Genomic DNA, 16,198 nt, shown 5'->3' with positions numbered 1-16,198 from the left:
TGCGAGTGCCAGGCAGGGAAGCTGCCTGCATCTGTCTCGAAACACATCCATCTGCTGACTGCCAGTGCTCTGCTGTCTCCAACAAGATTAAATTATTATTTCAAATGCAATTTGTACCCCCCCCCTCCCACCCCCCCAAAAAAAAGCTAAGCCTCTCGCCTGGAATCATCTGAAATCCAGACAACACATAATCCACTACAGGAAATATAAACGCCTAATGCAATTTTATAGGCAGCTGGAGGGTGCCAAGTTTGCTAGCCCACACAATGGCTTGCAGATTTCTCTGTGGAAAACAAAAACAAAAAATAAAATAAATAAGCAAATAAAGAAATAATTTTAAATGGCAGGGAGAGGACTGGGCTATAGCTCCCCTCAAACCTTGGGAACTTCAGCTGTGGCTGCTGGCAAGAAGGGGCCGCTAATCCTGCAGTCTGTAGCAAGCAGAAACACAGCCATATTTAGTCATGTTTTCCAGCCCCTTCTCCTGTTCCTGTCTGCTGAACAGCCATTTGATCAGGGCTAGAGATTCAAATCAAAATGAAACGTTACCAGCCCATGCAAAATTCAGAAAGGGATATCCACAGCCCTGCGAAGCTGATGATAAAACCGTGGTGGAAATCCCGGCCTGAGTGACACTGGAGCTGGCTGGGGATACCAGCCCTGTGCTGTAGGGTCTGGCTGACCCAGAAATCGCCTGTGTGACTCAGGATTACCATCTCATGCTGGCCACTCCCTCCAGAGACTTGTTTCTGACTTTATTAATACCACTTTTCTTCATACAACTTGCATTCAGATGGAGTTTAGGTGGTTTGGGTGACATGGGTTAAATATGGAATGGGGAAATCACCACAGTTTCCCAAGTAAGTGCTATAAATTCCAGCAATTTACGACACAGGGAAAAGCTGGAAGCAGTCTGAGTGCATTCTTCAGCAGTGAGAATGCACACGTAGGGCACCCAAATAAATGTAATTGTGGTACGAGGCTATAACCATGTCATTCTAGGGAAATCACTGCAGTTTTATCTCCTGGACCTGCTAACATTGATTTTAAAAATCTTTTTCTCCCTTGAATATCCATTTTCCAGTGTCCCCGCTGCCACTCCCCCTCCAGCATTCCTGAGTGTGCTCCAGCTGGCCGGCCCCGGCCCCTTGGAGTTGCTTCCCCGCCCGCCCGGCATCCCCCAGCCCTCTGCTTTTGTGATTTGTCTTTTCCTCCCTATTACTGCAGCAGGAACTTTCCCTGGGGAGACATTAGTAGGGGAAGGGAGAGGAAGAGAAATGAGAGCCAGAGGTTCAGATTGTGAGCAGGAGCAAACTCACCCCTCCTCTGCCAAAACCTCACTGAAGGCTCCCAGAACTACCAGGAGTGTGAGCCTACAAGCCAAGGGCTCGCTGCCCTGCCTCTGCTCAGCCTTTCCTTCCCCACAGCCATTGAGGTCCCTGCAGTGTACCCGAAAACCCCAGCTCAGGCTGCCCATGGCTGTCTCCTGTCACTGGGCCCAGAAATCTGCTGTCACACACATCACGCCAGGTAATCCCATCCATAAACTGCTCCAGCTCTAACTAAAACCACTGTTAAAGCAGTTTCCAGCCTCTCCATGACGGTGGGGCAGCTGCTTTAGAATTAGGTTATAGCAAAGCTCTCCCTTTCACATAAAGCTATTACCCAGCTGTTGCTTTGTTTCAGAGATCACCTCACACTATCAGCTCTGTGCTGTGATCCAGTGCCAGCTTAGGTGTCGTGGCACCAAACCAGTCAGAAACAGGCCAAAAAATAAACTTCCCTCTAGTGCTTCAGCACTCCTAGGATACCTGAGAGGTGTGGGATGCCCAGCCCCCAGAACAAGCCCCTGCTGCAGCGTGCAGCCAGTAATCACATTTCATCCTGGCACAGACAAATTCCTTTTGCGCTTCCTCCCCGCCGCCAGCGCAGCACGCTCGCCCCGGAGAGCGAATTGTAATCAGGCTCAGCGGGGCTCCCAATCAACGCAGGTAAGTACACATCGGGCTCGCTGTGCTCCGGGAAGGAACGAGGCAGCCCCCTTCACCTGCTGCACCGTTGATAATTCATCTCTTTCCTCCAGCTTTCAACCCACGAGAAATTTCTTCAGCTGAAGCCATTCTTCATTAGTTCTCTGAGGTACTTAATTTTTAAACGCATCCCAGTCCATCAGTCACAGCTGGTGTTCTCCATCCACACTTTCCACGTCATCTCTAAGGCAGTAATTTAGCAGTGGGGTCCTACCAGATCCTCAGATCCCCACATTTTACTTCTTTTTTTTTCCTTGTTTTTTTAAAGAAGATTAAAGTTTAAATTGCAGAGCAAGAATTGCCACAAGCACTTATTTTCTGTGAAATCTTGTGCTGAGACTGACTCTTGGCATCAAAGGATGAGGAGAGGAGAGGAGAGGAGAGGAGAGGAGAGGAGAGGAGAGGAGAGGAGAGGAGAGGAGAGGAGAGGAGAGGAGAGGAGAGGAGAGGAGAGGAGAGGAGAGGAGAGGAGAGGAGAGGAGAGGAGAGGAGACAGTAAATATATCTATTCACTGCTCAAGAAAATCAGAAAACTGTAGCATCAAAGCCATGTGGGAGCAATCCCTGTCCTGGCACAGTAACTGCCCAGGTTAGCAAGAAGAGCTGTGCCAGTTGCACCAGAAAAAGAAAAGGCAGAATCCAAAAGCTAAGCAGGTAAAGGGAACAAATTATGTCAGAGCAAAATTTTGCTGCCTGTGCAACCCATCTCTGCTGCTTGGTTTGCTGTCATCCAGCAGCTCAAACAGGAGAGGTCAGCCCTGCACACACCAGGTGTGTCCCCAGTGTGAGGAGGACACGGGGCTGGGACCAGGTGTCTGTGGTCCTCCCCAGTGCAGGTACCTGGGCAGTGGCAATGGATTTAGCCCCAGCCTAAATGGGAGCCTGAGGGCCTCTGTTGTAGCAATATTAGTGGGGTTCCCTGCGTGCATAGAGGCAGGGTCCCTGTTGGGCAGGTGGGAGTGTTGCTGGGATCAGCTGGAGCATTCTCAGGGAATCTCTGATCTGTGCTGGAGGAAACCGAGGGCAGAAGGGAGCTGCGGGCTTCTCTGGATGGATCCAAGTCCAACTACAATTCACAGGGAGCGCTCTCTGCCTCGGTGGGATGTCCCAGCAAGTGGGACAGTGACCAAGAGCTGCCCCACGGCTCCCACCCAAGCAGCTCCCACCCTTGTGCAGCCCAGCCGGGGCAGGAGCAGAGCCTGGGCAATTCCAGCCCATCCAGAGCCAGCTCTTCCCGCCAGGCGCCTGCTGGGAGGTGTTTGCTTATTCCACCCCAGTGGCCGGGAAAAGGCTTTGTTTGACAGGGGAAAACGGAGCCAGCTGTCCACAGCAGTGCTGCTGCCCCCACACACCTTGCCAGTAGAGAAATTAGTCGGGGGAGCCTCGCACCAGCACTGCCTGAGCTCCTCCCAACTTCACGGCAGCCTGCAAACACAGATTAACTTTCCTGGGAAATGACAGGATCCAGCTCGTGCTTTCTGTTTGGAGTGAATGTCCCATGACAGTTTATTTTAATCATCTTGTTGCTTTTAATAGTTCATTGCAGGGTCGTGAGGCAGCCTCTCCTGCTGGGCAAGCCGCCCGTACTGCAACCCCCTGGAGAGCAGGCATCCTCTAGCACAGCTCATAGAGGTGCCAGGACAGTGCAGAGGGAAGATTTGGGGAACTGCTCTGCCACATCCTGGACAGCAGAGCAGGGAACAACTGCTCTGTCCACTCAGGGGATCGGGACCTTGAAATCTTGCTTCAGAAATAAGCTGTTTTGAAATGATCCTGCATGATAATCCTGGACACAGCCCTGCCCCTGCCATGCCCCACGTCCCTGGAATGGGTGCCTGCTTCCTCTGTCCCTCACATATCTCTTTGCTCCCAGGTTATGGGAGAGGAGCCACAGAGAAGTTGCTATCTGGTCTCCCTCTGTGATTTTCTCCCTAATCCCCTTTCATCCTCTGCCTGAAGCAGACCTGTCAGGTCCCTTCATGGGGATGTGTTGCCAGGCTTGGCTCTTCCTCGGTGTCCCTCTGCAGCCGTGCTGCATTCAGGGCCCAGTGAGAGGAGCAGTCCTGCAGGCACGCTGCACCTGCAGGTCCCATCCTTGTCCTGACACTCCCATGGTGGCGGTGGCGCCAGCCCTGCCCCAGTCAGCCCCACAAATGCAGGTGCTGGGCCCCAGCCCCTTTTCTGTTCCAGCAGTTCTGATTTTCTCGCCTGCCCAGGGAAGCAGTGCCAGCAATGACCTCTGGGGTAGGCAGGGCTTTACTCCCGGTGTGATCTCCTCCCACGCTGCAGAGATGCTCTGTGTTATCCTCTGGTGCAGCAGGGCTGCCAGCTGTGCTGGCCATCCCTCCTCTGAACCAAATTCCTTGGCTGCAGCACAGAGGTGAGCTCTTCCCTTAGCAAAGGAGGGGTGTTGGGATGCAGATAAGTCCCCTCTAGCCTCACAGCAGGGCCCTGAACAAACACAGACAGCCCAAACCTGGGACCTTTCCTGCGTGGGGGCCCGCTGCAGTTCAGCTGCAGATCCGTGCTGGAGCATGAGCCATGTCCTTGAAGTCACCTCCCAGAAACTTTGCAGGTGAGAGGGAAATGGTGAGCTGAGCTTCAAGCAGAAGCTGATCAAGAGCTTTATCCGTGCCTTACCCACAAGGACACATCAGGGCAAGACAGCCGGGTGCCTCGTGCTTCCGAAAATGATGAGCTGGTGAGCTGTGAGCTGCACAAGCACAGTCCACAGGATCAAAAGCCTGCACAGCAAATTGGGCTGTGTTACCTCATTAAAACTTGTTTTGGCTGTGCCCATAACCTCAGCTTCAAAGCCTGCTGCAGTTCCTAGCAACAGCACTAATACCCAGGCAGAGAGCCTCACCTGAGACTGGAGCTGGTCTGGCCTCCAGAGCTGAGCTCCTTGCAGCTGCACCAGCTCTGGGAGGCAGAAATGGTGTCTGAAAGAGCCAGCTCTGATCCAGGATGGACTTGGCAGCACAGACAGGGTGCATGCAGCCCCCATGCCCTCCCAGCTCCCATGGGGAAGTGCTGAGAAGGAAACGAAACAAGCTTTCAACACATGGCTGCTGGCCGTGGGGCAGCCTGGGCAGGCTGCATCCAGCCAGCAGCTTGCAGGGCTGGGAAGTTTTGCCAGGGTCCTCTCAAATCCCAGGGATAGCTCAGGATTGAGTGAAGCATTCCAGAAGGGAAAAGCCCGGGCTAGGAGAAAGGATGCTTCCCTTGCTGCTGCACCAGGAGTGCCTCAGTGCCAGGAGTTTGGGGGAGGAAAAGTGAAAGGTGGGCTCAGCTCTTGTGTGATGCTGTTTCTTTATAAGGCAGCACAGGGAGATGTTTCCCTGGATACAGTGGGAATGAAAAGCAGGAAGTTCCTTTGATCACAGTTCCAAGAGTTTGTTGTATTTTTTTCCTTTCTCCTTTTCTTTCCTCTACCAAATCATTGCTTCACCCACAGAGCTTGTGGAGGCTGCCCCACATCTCCTGGCTGCACAGCACAGCATCCCTGCACTTGTAGGCAAATCTCTCCACTGGCACCACCATCCTCTGCCACCAGAACTTCATGTCTAGTGAGACTTTTTCTTGCCACAGAGCCCTCCTTCAAACTCAGTCTCAAATGAGGTCAGGGATTTGAGCCATGGCTCTTCTCCTAAAAAAGAGCCTAAGGAAGTGATCTATTTGTCCCAAGTGATACACCCTGCCACAACACCCACTTCCATGACATTCTGCACTCCATCAGAAGTCAATCAGGGCAGTGCTGAATTAAGCCATTCACAGTGTAATTCCAGCTTAATTAGCAGCAAGCAACCACATTATGAGTAACATGGCACTGTGAGGCCAACCACTCCGTCATCATCGGTCCTCCACTTCCTCCCTTGCTCTTCCTTAGGGCTGGAGAGCTGAGCAATAGTGAAACCTCCAAGGCAGACTCTGCTGCAGGGCATGTGTCCCATGGCCTCTGCTGCTGCAGGTGAGCAGAGAAGGTGGCCTGCCCTCAGTGCTCCTCCTGCACAACCAAGCCCCATCCAAAGAGTGGCTGTGGTTTTACCTAATTTGCTTTGCAGTGTCCTTCTCTCTATGTTTTACCCAAATTCAAAGTCTCAGAGAGGGATGCTGCCCCAACACAGGGAGCTGGCTCCCTGCACCTCTCTCCTCTCATGTACCAGACCAGCATTGCTTCAAGACATTTCACTTTTCCTCTTGCTGCATGGCTACCCAGCTCTTTGTTCTGCTCAGCCACACAGGCTTGAAGTGCTAGCAAGGATGGAAGTCAGAAATTTAGGACAAAAAAGGTTTTGGTTTAGTTTTTTGCTATCCTTTTCCTTCGGCTTTTGCTCCCACTGCTAGAGCATCAGGGAAAAGACAAAATTAAACCCAGACAGACAGCAGTTATGCACTAGTACTAGCTCTCTGTCCTGAAACTGGGAATACTGTCTCCAGCATCTCCAGAACAGGCTGAGCTGCCTGAGCTCTAGCTGGGCTGCAGCAGCCTGCATTTTATTTTCAGATCACTCAAACCACTGCTCTGAGACCTCCCTCACACCCTAGGCTGAGTAAGCTGCAATTTCCACCTTAGCTCCCCCACTCCAGTGCCTGTCACTGAGGACTCCCACTCCACAGCCATTGAATCTGCATCCTCATTCTCCATTTACATTAAGTGGTACTTGAATCAATTTGTGGAAGAAATGGAAGAGAGCTAAACCCTAAACCTGGCAGGTCAGAGCTGCTGTGGCCAGGAGCCCAGCTGGAACTGCCTCTAATGGCCACTGTCCTTGCTCTGCCCTGGGGGAAGCTGCAGCAGGAGCAAGCAGAGCACTCAGCTGCTCCCCAGGAAAGAAGGCTCTTTGCACAGGATGCTGCTTGCAGGGCTGGTGATTCACCTCCATTTCCCAAAGGCTGGGGCTGGGCTGGTGGCTCTGCCCCTCGGTTCTGCTGCTGCAATGGCCTGTGAGGGCCACACTGTAACCTGCAACAATTTAACGTTTTTTTAAAGCTTGTTTATTACCTGTAATTATCTGGTTGTCAATCCTTTGTCCCAGAAAAATGGCCCAGTGTAGGAACAGGCATGTTTGTAATCAACTTCATCTGTTACATCTCCCCAAAACCTCTCTATGCCCTTCCCTCTAACTTAGATCCCTTCCACCGCCTGCTGGGATCAGCCCTGGGGCAGGATGGTGCAGACAACAAAAAAAGCTCCCGCAACAACTTCCACAAACGATTTTTGTAGGCCCTATAGAAAAGGTCCCAGCTCAATCTCTCTTCCATGCTTATTACCATTTTAACCATTCACCTACTCAGACCATCCCCAAAATCCCAGGAAAAACTACTGTGAAGCATTTACCAGCTCTGGAGAGCCACAGAGGAGCAACTAACCTGAAGCCATGAGAATCTATCTCCTGGCTTGAGGTTGCACTCTGCAAAGCAGAAAATGGTGAACAGGAGACTTAATTTTTCCCCTTCCATTGGGATGCACAAAAAAAAATGGAAAGCTGAAGAAAAATACTGTGCCAGTTAAAAAAAAGACACAATCCTCTTTCCATCTTGCACAGGACAGAGTGGCAGCCAAGCAGTGCTCTGGCTCACACTCTGCAAGGCTAAGGATACAAAAAGCAGCCTGAGCTTAACAGGGTCTTCACAGCACCAGCACAGGTTCTGCTCTGCATCACTGCAGTGCCTGGCCAGTTGCTGCCATTTCAAGTTGATCATCTGATGGGAAAGAAATTTCTATGCAATTTAAAGGGCACAGTGGTCTCAGACATACCCTGCAAGTTTCTGGAAAACACTTTGGAAAAAGATTAAAGCAGCTGAATCAGTAACCTCCCAGATGACATTAAGTCCAGTCCTGTTTTTAACAACAGTTCTATATGCAGGACATTAGCACAGCAGTGCCTGTATTCCACACATCATGAGCCCCCATCCAGCCCCTCATGCCTTAATCCCTATCCAGACTTTCAAAAACTGCAGCCAACATAACACAGCTTCAAAAGCAGCTCATTCTCAACTCTCCCTTTATAAAGGGACTGCACCCACTCGTGCAGCAGCACATGGTTAACTGTGCCTGCTCCTCCTGCAGTGCCCCTTGGCTTTTTTAAACTTCTACTTATGCTGAAGTTTCTTAATGAGCAGCCTTTTCCCCTCCCAACATCTGGTTGGGCCGAAACGCTGTGAGCAGCAGCCACGTGTGCTCCCCAGGGAAGGAGTTTCCTGTAAGCTGCAGCCTCCCTGTCCTTGTTTGCCAGACTGCCCTGGCAGCAGCCCCTGCTGGCAGCACAGGCCCCTCATGCTGAGTGCCAGAGCTCCTTCCCCATCGCTGCCACCCAGGGCCCGGCCCAGCTCACACTTTGTCAGCAGGGCCTGAATCGCTGCCAGCACAGGATGGGAGGGACAAGCTTGGAGTCAGGAGCTGCTGGCGCTGCACTCCAGCTTCTCCTGCCCTGGCTGGAGGACCAGAATGTGACACTTCAAGGGGCCAGGAAGACCAGAATATGGGAACAAGTTTCTTACTCAATTTCTGGCAAAAATGTAACAAAAAGCAGAGTTTCCGTGGCCGCAGAGGATCTTTGCTGCACCCAGGAAAGGAGGTAAGGGCAACACACACACATGACTGCAGCACAATAATCTTTATTGGTAACATCAGTGGAGCACCAGTAAACCATTACTGAGTGTAGTGGTGACACACAGCTGAGGCACATGCTAAGGCACTTTTATTATATAAAAAAATTTAAATTCTTCTGTGACAGCAATCAGGACAGGAGGGTCCTCCATTAGGGTGCTTCAGGCATACAGTATGATGCTTTGTATTTAAATCTTACTTTGCTCATAAGTAGGTCTAAATGCAGCATATACAATATGGTTAAGAATACAGGTAAATCCAGCAACCAGTGTACGGTGTAGAAAAGTAAAGACTATCTATATATAACCATGGTCCCAAGAGAAAGGCAGTGATAAAGACCTTTATTTTTTTTTCTTAATTACTTATTACAAGAAATACAAAGGCCTTACATATATCTGTGCAGATTAAAGGGTTTTTAATATACTCTTAGTCAACGGTGCACAATAACTAATCCCAACCCCTGGTTACAGAGCAGGTGCAAGAGGTTTGGAAACATCAATAAGAGGAATTTCCCTCCCCTTATCCCCACCCTCTGCCCACTACCCTATTAAATTCCTCTAGATTCTGTCTATTACCATTAAATATATTTGGTCCCCCAGAGATTCTCAGACAAGCACAAGGACATTGCTCTGCTCCCCCAGCCTGTCATTAACTACTGGTCCACACTACCTTAGATGAAACCGCTCAGAGGCAGAGACACAAACAGGACATCATTGCACTTCAGAGATCTGTCCAGACAGGAAAATGAAGAAGGGAGGAAAAAAGAAAAAAATGGAAAAAAAAAAAGATGCAAGGGGAAAAAAAAAAAAAAAAAAAAAAAAAAAGACAACTTTGGCAAGTCCCCCAGGTAAGCTATCCCAAGAGGAGTTTCCATCTTCAGCCCTCCCTGGAAACACAGGGAAAGAAGAAAGGGCAAATTGCCATGGCCAAAGCACACCGTTTTTCCCGAAACTGCTCCCAAACCACATGGGTGGGCAGATTAAAAGAGGCAGAAGTCTGAGGTCACTGAACATGATTGCCGAAAGCAAACGAAGAGGGAGGGGAAAGAATACAGGATGAAGCTTCCCTGCAGCTAGAATTGAAGACAAAAGGAGATTTACAGCAAAAATAATCTTTTCCTAGCCCCACTCCCTCCAAACAATAAGGATTTACCAGCAGACATGGCACAGACAGTTCTACAGGCCTCTGCAGTGGCCAAACTGCTGGTCAAATTTCGGAGCCCTGGCTCTTTGGCATTAAATACAAAGAGGATTAGGAAACTGGAAAGAGGAGAAAACTAGGAACACAGATGCCCGATGGCTCCAGACACACAGACCTGGGCTTGCTCTGCAGATCCCCAGCCAATTTAGGAGGAGAGGGATTGCTGAAAGTCCAATGGAAGAGGGGAGGGTAGGTGGGTCACTCCCTCACATGTAACCTGGGTCAAATGGGAGGAATTATTCAGTAGCTTTGGCATCACCAGCATCTGCCTTGCCATCCACTTCCTCGTCGGACACCGACTCTCCCGTTCCCTTCCTGACCATGCGGCGCGTCATGACGAAGGGCAGGTCCCCACGCCTAGGGGAGGACACACGGCACATCAGCAGCGTTCCATGATCTCACAGGGGCGGGCTCTGGGATGAGGCAGGGAAGCACCTGGCCCAGCTGTGTGCTGGGGGCAGCTGCACAAAGCCCATGGTGCCCTGGCTGCCAAGGCGTGGCACAAAACGCTCCTCCTTACCTGAGCTTGCTCTTCAGGGAGCTGACTTCTCTGTTCATGGCATCTGCTGTCTCGGTGGCATCCTCCAGCTCCCGCTGCAGCTTCCTACGGGATGCATTGGCTCGCTGGGCCTCCTCTTCTGCTTCCTCCAGCTGGCGCTTCAGCTGCTTCAAGCGCATGTTGGCCTTGTCCGCCTGAGCGTGCACAGGGCAAAAAGTGATAAGAACTCAGTGATTCCCCAGAGTTGCAGCACAGTAGTAAGAGCAGTAAAAAGCAGAGTTTCCAAAGCCCCCTCTTCAATTTCTGAAGGGAATTTCCTAGGTCTTGAGGGGTTCTAGTTTTTCTTTACAAGAATCACATTTTCATCTGTCTCATCTTGTAATTATTACAGTGACAGAAGAGGAGAAATCTACAGGATGGTGAATGCCTTGGTCGTAGAAGGAAAAGCCTGCCCCCCAGAAGACTCACAGACAATGGAGGTGTCTGTCAGGTGTCTCACAGACACATCAGGTACCCACCTGATCTTTGAATTGCTCAGCATTACGCCTCTCATCATCCACCTGCAGCAGGATATCTTTCAGCTTCTTCTCGGCACGGCGCACCTGTTTGCTGGCAGCCTGGCGCTCCCTGAACACAAACACAGGGGGGCTCAGACAACAGCTCATCTCCCACTGTCCCCAGCAAGACCACCTAACCTGGGCAAGTCAGAAGTGAGGAAGATAGCAGAAGTCCTCCTTAACTTAGGAAGAAAAAGGGATGGGAAACAATGTTCCCCAGAAATGACCAAAAGGCTGATGTCACATGGACAAGAGCTACAGAGGGGCAACAAGTGTACCACAGCTAGTTTTAGGAGTGGTTGAATTCAGAAGAAGCTGTAAGTGTTTACTGTGAAAAACAAGGAAGATGTGCCAGGATCTTACTTCTGTGCTACCCTGTATATCTAGGGTGAAGTTCTCACTCAGACAAATCAGAATTAAGAAGAGTTTAAAATTCCAGAAAGGATGGAAGCTGGTAAAGTACACAGAGTTTCTTCTAGTACATACTTGGTCTCCATGTCCAACTGCTCTTCCAGCTGTGCTATCTTTGCTTCCAAGGCTGTGATGGTAGCCTTGTACTTGGACTTGACGGCGCTCTCCATCTCCTGCAGTTTGAGCTTGAGCTCCTTGTTCTGGCGCTCCATCTGCTGGCGAGCGTTCTCGTTCTTCTGCGCGTTGCTGCGCTCGGCGTTCAGGTCCGCGTTCATCTGATCGATCTGCACCGAGACAGAGATAAGGACTGCTCAGCACAGCCAGTGCTCCTGCTCAAAGGCTCATTTACTGCTCAGAATCAGAAAGAAACACGACCCTGAGGGTGAGCTGAATTCTTGGAATAACTCTGATGCAGAGGGAGCTATCTGTAGGCAGGACACTTCTCAAAGTATCTTAGTTTACCCAGATTTTCAAAGTAATTCCTTGAATAACAGGTTTATCAACCTCCTTAGGGCTAACTAAACTTGCCAATCACATTCACTGCCCTCTGGGGCTAAGGCCATGGTCTGGCACTTAACAGTAATTATCAGTCTCTGAATTGCAAAAATCCTGAAGCAAGTGGATCCAATACATGTGCTTTACTAATTTATTGGTTTTTTGCGGTCTATTTCCAGTACAAAGCAGCAGCTTTAAAATACTGATTTACAGAGGTAAAAGTACAAGAACCTGCCTACTTTCAAGCCAGGGCTCTGACTGATAGTCAACCATGTAGAGAACTACCCTCTTGTCTATCAGAATTAATAAGCCCTTTGGAAAGCCATCAGTCCAGATCCTTGGCTCTGGAGTGCTAAGAAAACAGCATGCTTGTCTCTCAAAGTTGGGCAGACAAAATAAGGCATGCAACAGGCAGACCAAGATCATGGTTTCTATAGCAGCCTAACAAATTTCATATGTTCAGTCCATTTGAAACAGCATAGAACTAGCAGAAAAGTAATTTTCCGAACACATTGTGGCACTCTTCAGCATGTCAAGTTGGAGCAGCGTGCCACAGATCATCTTTCTCAATATCCCTTTGTACAGAAAAAATAGACTGGGAGGGAGGTGGTTTGGTTTAAAATAAACTTGGGAGATTGTTCCAGCTACCCAATGATTTTAAATGGTTAACGCCAGTGAGTTAACATAATTTTGGCTGCTGTTTTCTGTACTGTGGTATTCAGCTGTTTCATCTGTGGTATTCAGCTGTTTCATCTCACACCTATGGCCTTCTGAGGGCCTGCACTGTGCACAAGGCAGCTGCTGGCATTACTCAGAGCACAGCTGGACAATTCACAGACACCAGAGAACCCCCAGGGGCTGCTGCAGCCTGAACAGGTACCTGAAGATTTGCCTTCTTGAGCCGGTCGTTGATTATCTCTGTGTTGCCCTGTTCTTCTTCCAACTCCTCCTCCAGCTGAGCTATCCGTGCCTCCAGGCGCCTCTTCTCCTCCATGGCCAGTGCTCTACAGGACACAGAGTCAAGAGAGCATTAATGCAGCACTGATGGCATCAATGCCTTGGGGGAAACTCACCACTTGTACACAAAATTAGCTCAGTCTTTAGGGACCAGAGGGGATACAGTGTGTGCTGCAGTCTACATTAAAAAAAACAGGCCAAGAAGTGTTTTCTCACAGCAGCTCCTCCTCCCTCAAACGGGGAACATGACTCACCCTTTACCACTGTTGTTGGCAATCTCATCAGCCAGCTCATCCCTCTCTTGCTGGGCCTGGCGCTTGGCACGCTCAGCAGCTGCAAGTTCCTGGAATGAAAACGAGACGGACACTGATCCAATAGGAAGCTACCAATTAATGCAGCATAGGAAAAAGGAGTTACTGGTAATGGCTGGTATGGTCTCCAGCATGATCCAAAGCTAATTCTATGACATGGCCTGTTCCCTGTCCACCCCACAGCTTCTTTTCCTTGCACACTCCTATCACAGCTGTCAGGAAAGGGCCAAAGACTGCATTTTGAATTAGACCTCATATTTGAGCAGAGCAAAAAGTACAAAATAAAGGAAATAAACACTCCAGCTTAGACTGCTACATATAGTTCTTGGCCAAAGAAAACAAACCAACTCTTGATTTTCATGCGTATTCCATTACCTCCTGCAATTGGATCATCTCTGCCTCCATGCTTTTCAGCTTCTTCTCGTTTTCTTTGGCCTGTGCCAAGATCTCTTCTCTGGAAGTGCGTGTGTCCTCCAGTTCCCGCATGTAATCCTTCATTTGTGCCTGAAAACAGAGAATAGAAAGGGATGAATTTCAGAGCACTCATACTAAGAGATGTGCTTTGTTTGTCTTATGGGAAACATGGATGGAAAACAAATAGGGATTCATTACTCTTCAGCAACCACAAAGGTTGCTGTAAAAACAAAAGGATTGATCCTTTTTGCATTTCACAAGTAACATGTAAAAATACCAATAGAAGCAAACAGGATTGCTTTTTGTAGAAAAAGTTTTGTCAGATAAATGCAGAGGGGAAGGGAAGGTAGGGAGCTTTCTAGTGAAGCAATGGAATGAAGAGTCTAGGGAGGATTTAGTGTTTCCTGAGAACAGGTCAGACAACTACCTGCAGGAATTTAAAAAGCACAGCAGAGCCACCTTGGGGCAGGAGTAGGCCTAAATGTTATTTAAGGTCCTTTAGTTTTGCAGCCCTGTAATCCTTTTCAAAAACAGGGACCTTGAAGCAAACACTAGAGTGGACTTTGCCTACAGCTTGTCTCCCAGGGAGTTAAACAGGCAGATTGGGATTAGAAGGATGCTTGAGATTGCCAAAAAATCCTTCACAGTGAACTGCTGTAAGATTCTGGTGCTCTTGTGACACTGATGCAATGTTCTGGCGAGGTGAAATCTTGCATCCTGTTTCCCTGGGTAAAAACTCCGCCCTGACAGCTGAAACAGCTGCAACACTTCACCTGCAGTTTGCGCAGCTGCTTGATGGCTTCTTCACGATTCTTGTTAGCAGTGTCTATATGGCTTTCCAAATCCTTCAGGTCCATCTCGAGCTTCTTCCTGGCAGCCACAGCCATAGAGCGCTGTTTTCGTTCATCCTCCAGTTCTGCCTCCATCTCCCGGACCTGTGTGGAGCAGCAGAGGCATCAGCATTTCAGCTCCTTCCTTTCCCAGCACCCACTTCTCGCACTCCCCTTTCAAAGGCTGTCTAAGTGCAAGCATGTGACTTGTCTTCATTCTCCCTGGCAGGGGATGGGGCTGGCATTCCTCACTAATAAAGCCCCACAGGTTCCTGTGACAGACAAAGACTATTGGAAGAACCACACACACAAGGGAGGAAGTCTGTCACAGCTTTGCAATATTGCCTGGAGTATTGACATTAACAACAATCTTTGGATTGGCACTGTCTGCCTGACCATCTCTGGACACAAGTGCCTTTGTGAACAGAATGCATTGAGGATTTACAGAGCAATTCTTACTTGTCTGATCAGCTGTTTCTTCTTCTCTTCATTCTGTTCATCACGGCCCTGGAGGTCCCGGTCAAACTGTGCCTTCATAGCCTGCTGGTTCACTTCTAGCCGCAGTTTGGCATCCTCTGTGGCCTGCAGTTCATCCTCCAGCTCTTCCAGCTGTGTCTTCATCTCCTCCACCTGCTGCTCCAGGGCTCGCTTAGCTTTCTCCAGCTCATGGACCTACAACACAGCACCGCACGTGAGGTTTCTGCAGAGAGTGCCAACAATTTAATCTACCCTAACAGAAAAAAAGGCTAAGAACAGCCACTCACATCAGACTGGATACAAGAACACTGCACCTTGTCCCTTGTATTAGGGCAGATGCACGCTGCCAGTCTGAACCACAATTACTGTTAGTTCTGGCTGTTAGTGTGTGGTGGTGGGGAGAAAGAGAAAAGCATTTGTCAGCCCAGTTCTGACTTAGTGAAGATTTACCAGAGCTGGACACCGCTGGTTCTGACAGAAATCAAGAAAATACCTCTTAGCTTCTGAATTTATTATTTTCCTTAATTAACACAATATTTCTTTTTTTTTTTTTTTTTTTTTTAATATTGGAGGTAATGTCTTCCACTGCCTGGCTAATTGCTGTATTTTACATATCAGGTTCACACCATACCTTCACCTCTGCCACAAGGATACCAGGTAATTTTCAGCTGTCATAATGCCTCATTTGGGTCATATCCAACCCACCTTTACCACTCACTGATATAATACAAACATAACATTCACAAACTCACAATGTATCCAGTACTCTCTACAATGTTCCTCTGTGTTACCACTGGCATCAGCTTTTTGCAGTACAGAAGTAACAGTATCGACTGTGTGACATTTCCTGCCCAGACACTTCAAACGAATACTTACACTTTTCCCAACATCATCCTTTGAGCTCATGAGATCTTCCATCTCTGCGCGGAATTGCTTATTCATTCGTTCCATCTCAGCCTTCTGCTCTATGGCTTCTTCCAGGGCTCTGGCCAGGGACAGGGCCTTGGTCTCCTTCTCCCGGGCCTCTGCCTCAGCGCGGTCCCGCTCCTCCGCGTACTTGGCAGAGATGGTCTTCTCCTCTGCCAACAGCTACAAGGGCACAGGATCAGTATTCTGAGAAATTACTGATCATTTGCTAACAAGGTAAACATGCCTCTTTTCATCAGGGCCTTCTTAATAGTGTTCTTCCATGGATAGAAGGAATCAAGAAAATGCAGCTTCAGAGAATGAAGCGCGCCATCCCATCTCTAACAACTGTGCTGACCCCAAGTAAACAAACCCCTGATTTCCCAGGCCTCCAAACTATTATTTTCAACCTTCTCTGAGATGATTTTCAAATGACACTTCAAACTCAATCTCGGTTTTGATATAAATGTTATCCCTTTGGGGAAAGGAACATTGCTT

General features: G+C 49.1%; 1 protein-coding gene across 1 annotated transcript in view; it reads right to left on the bottom strand.

Annotated features, from left to right (window-relative positions):
* Positions 1-8,635: 8,635 nt before the first annotated feature.
* Positions 8,636-16,198, bottom strand: part of MYH9 (myosin heavy chain 9) — a 70,318-nt gene continuing 62,755 nt past the window's right edge. The window contains exons 32-41 of the mRNA XM_059473399.1: positions 15,671-15,883; positions 14,777-14,989; positions 14,261-14,422; positions 13,449-13,577; positions 13,017-13,105; positions 12,686-12,809; positions 11,386-11,594; positions 10,861-10,969; positions 10,364-10,536; positions 8,636-10,200 (exon numbers count right to left, since the gene is read on the bottom strand). Coding sequence (XP_059329382.1) covers positions 10,080-10,200; positions 10,364-10,536; positions 10,861-10,969; positions 11,386-11,594; positions 12,686-12,809; positions 13,017-13,105; positions 13,449-13,577; positions 14,261-14,422; positions 14,777-14,989; positions 15,671-15,883 — 1,542 coding nt within the window. The 3' untranslated portion in view covers positions 8,636-10,079. The remainder of the gene's footprint in view (positions 10,201-10,363; positions 10,537-10,860; positions 10,970-11,385; positions 11,595-12,685; positions 12,810-13,016; positions 13,106-13,448; positions 13,578-14,260; positions 14,423-14,776; positions 14,990-15,670; positions 15,884-16,198) is intronic.

The sequence above is a fragment of the Ammospiza nelsoni genome, chromosome 5 (assembly GCF_027579445.1).
Source record: "Ammospiza nelsoni isolate bAmmNel1 chromosome 5, bAmmNel1.pri, whole genome shotgun sequence".
Lineage (NCBI taxonomy): Eukaryota > Metazoa > Chordata > Aves > Passeriformes > Passerellidae > Ammospiza > Ammospiza nelsoni.
This window is presented reverse-complemented; position numbering and strand designations above follow the sequence as displayed.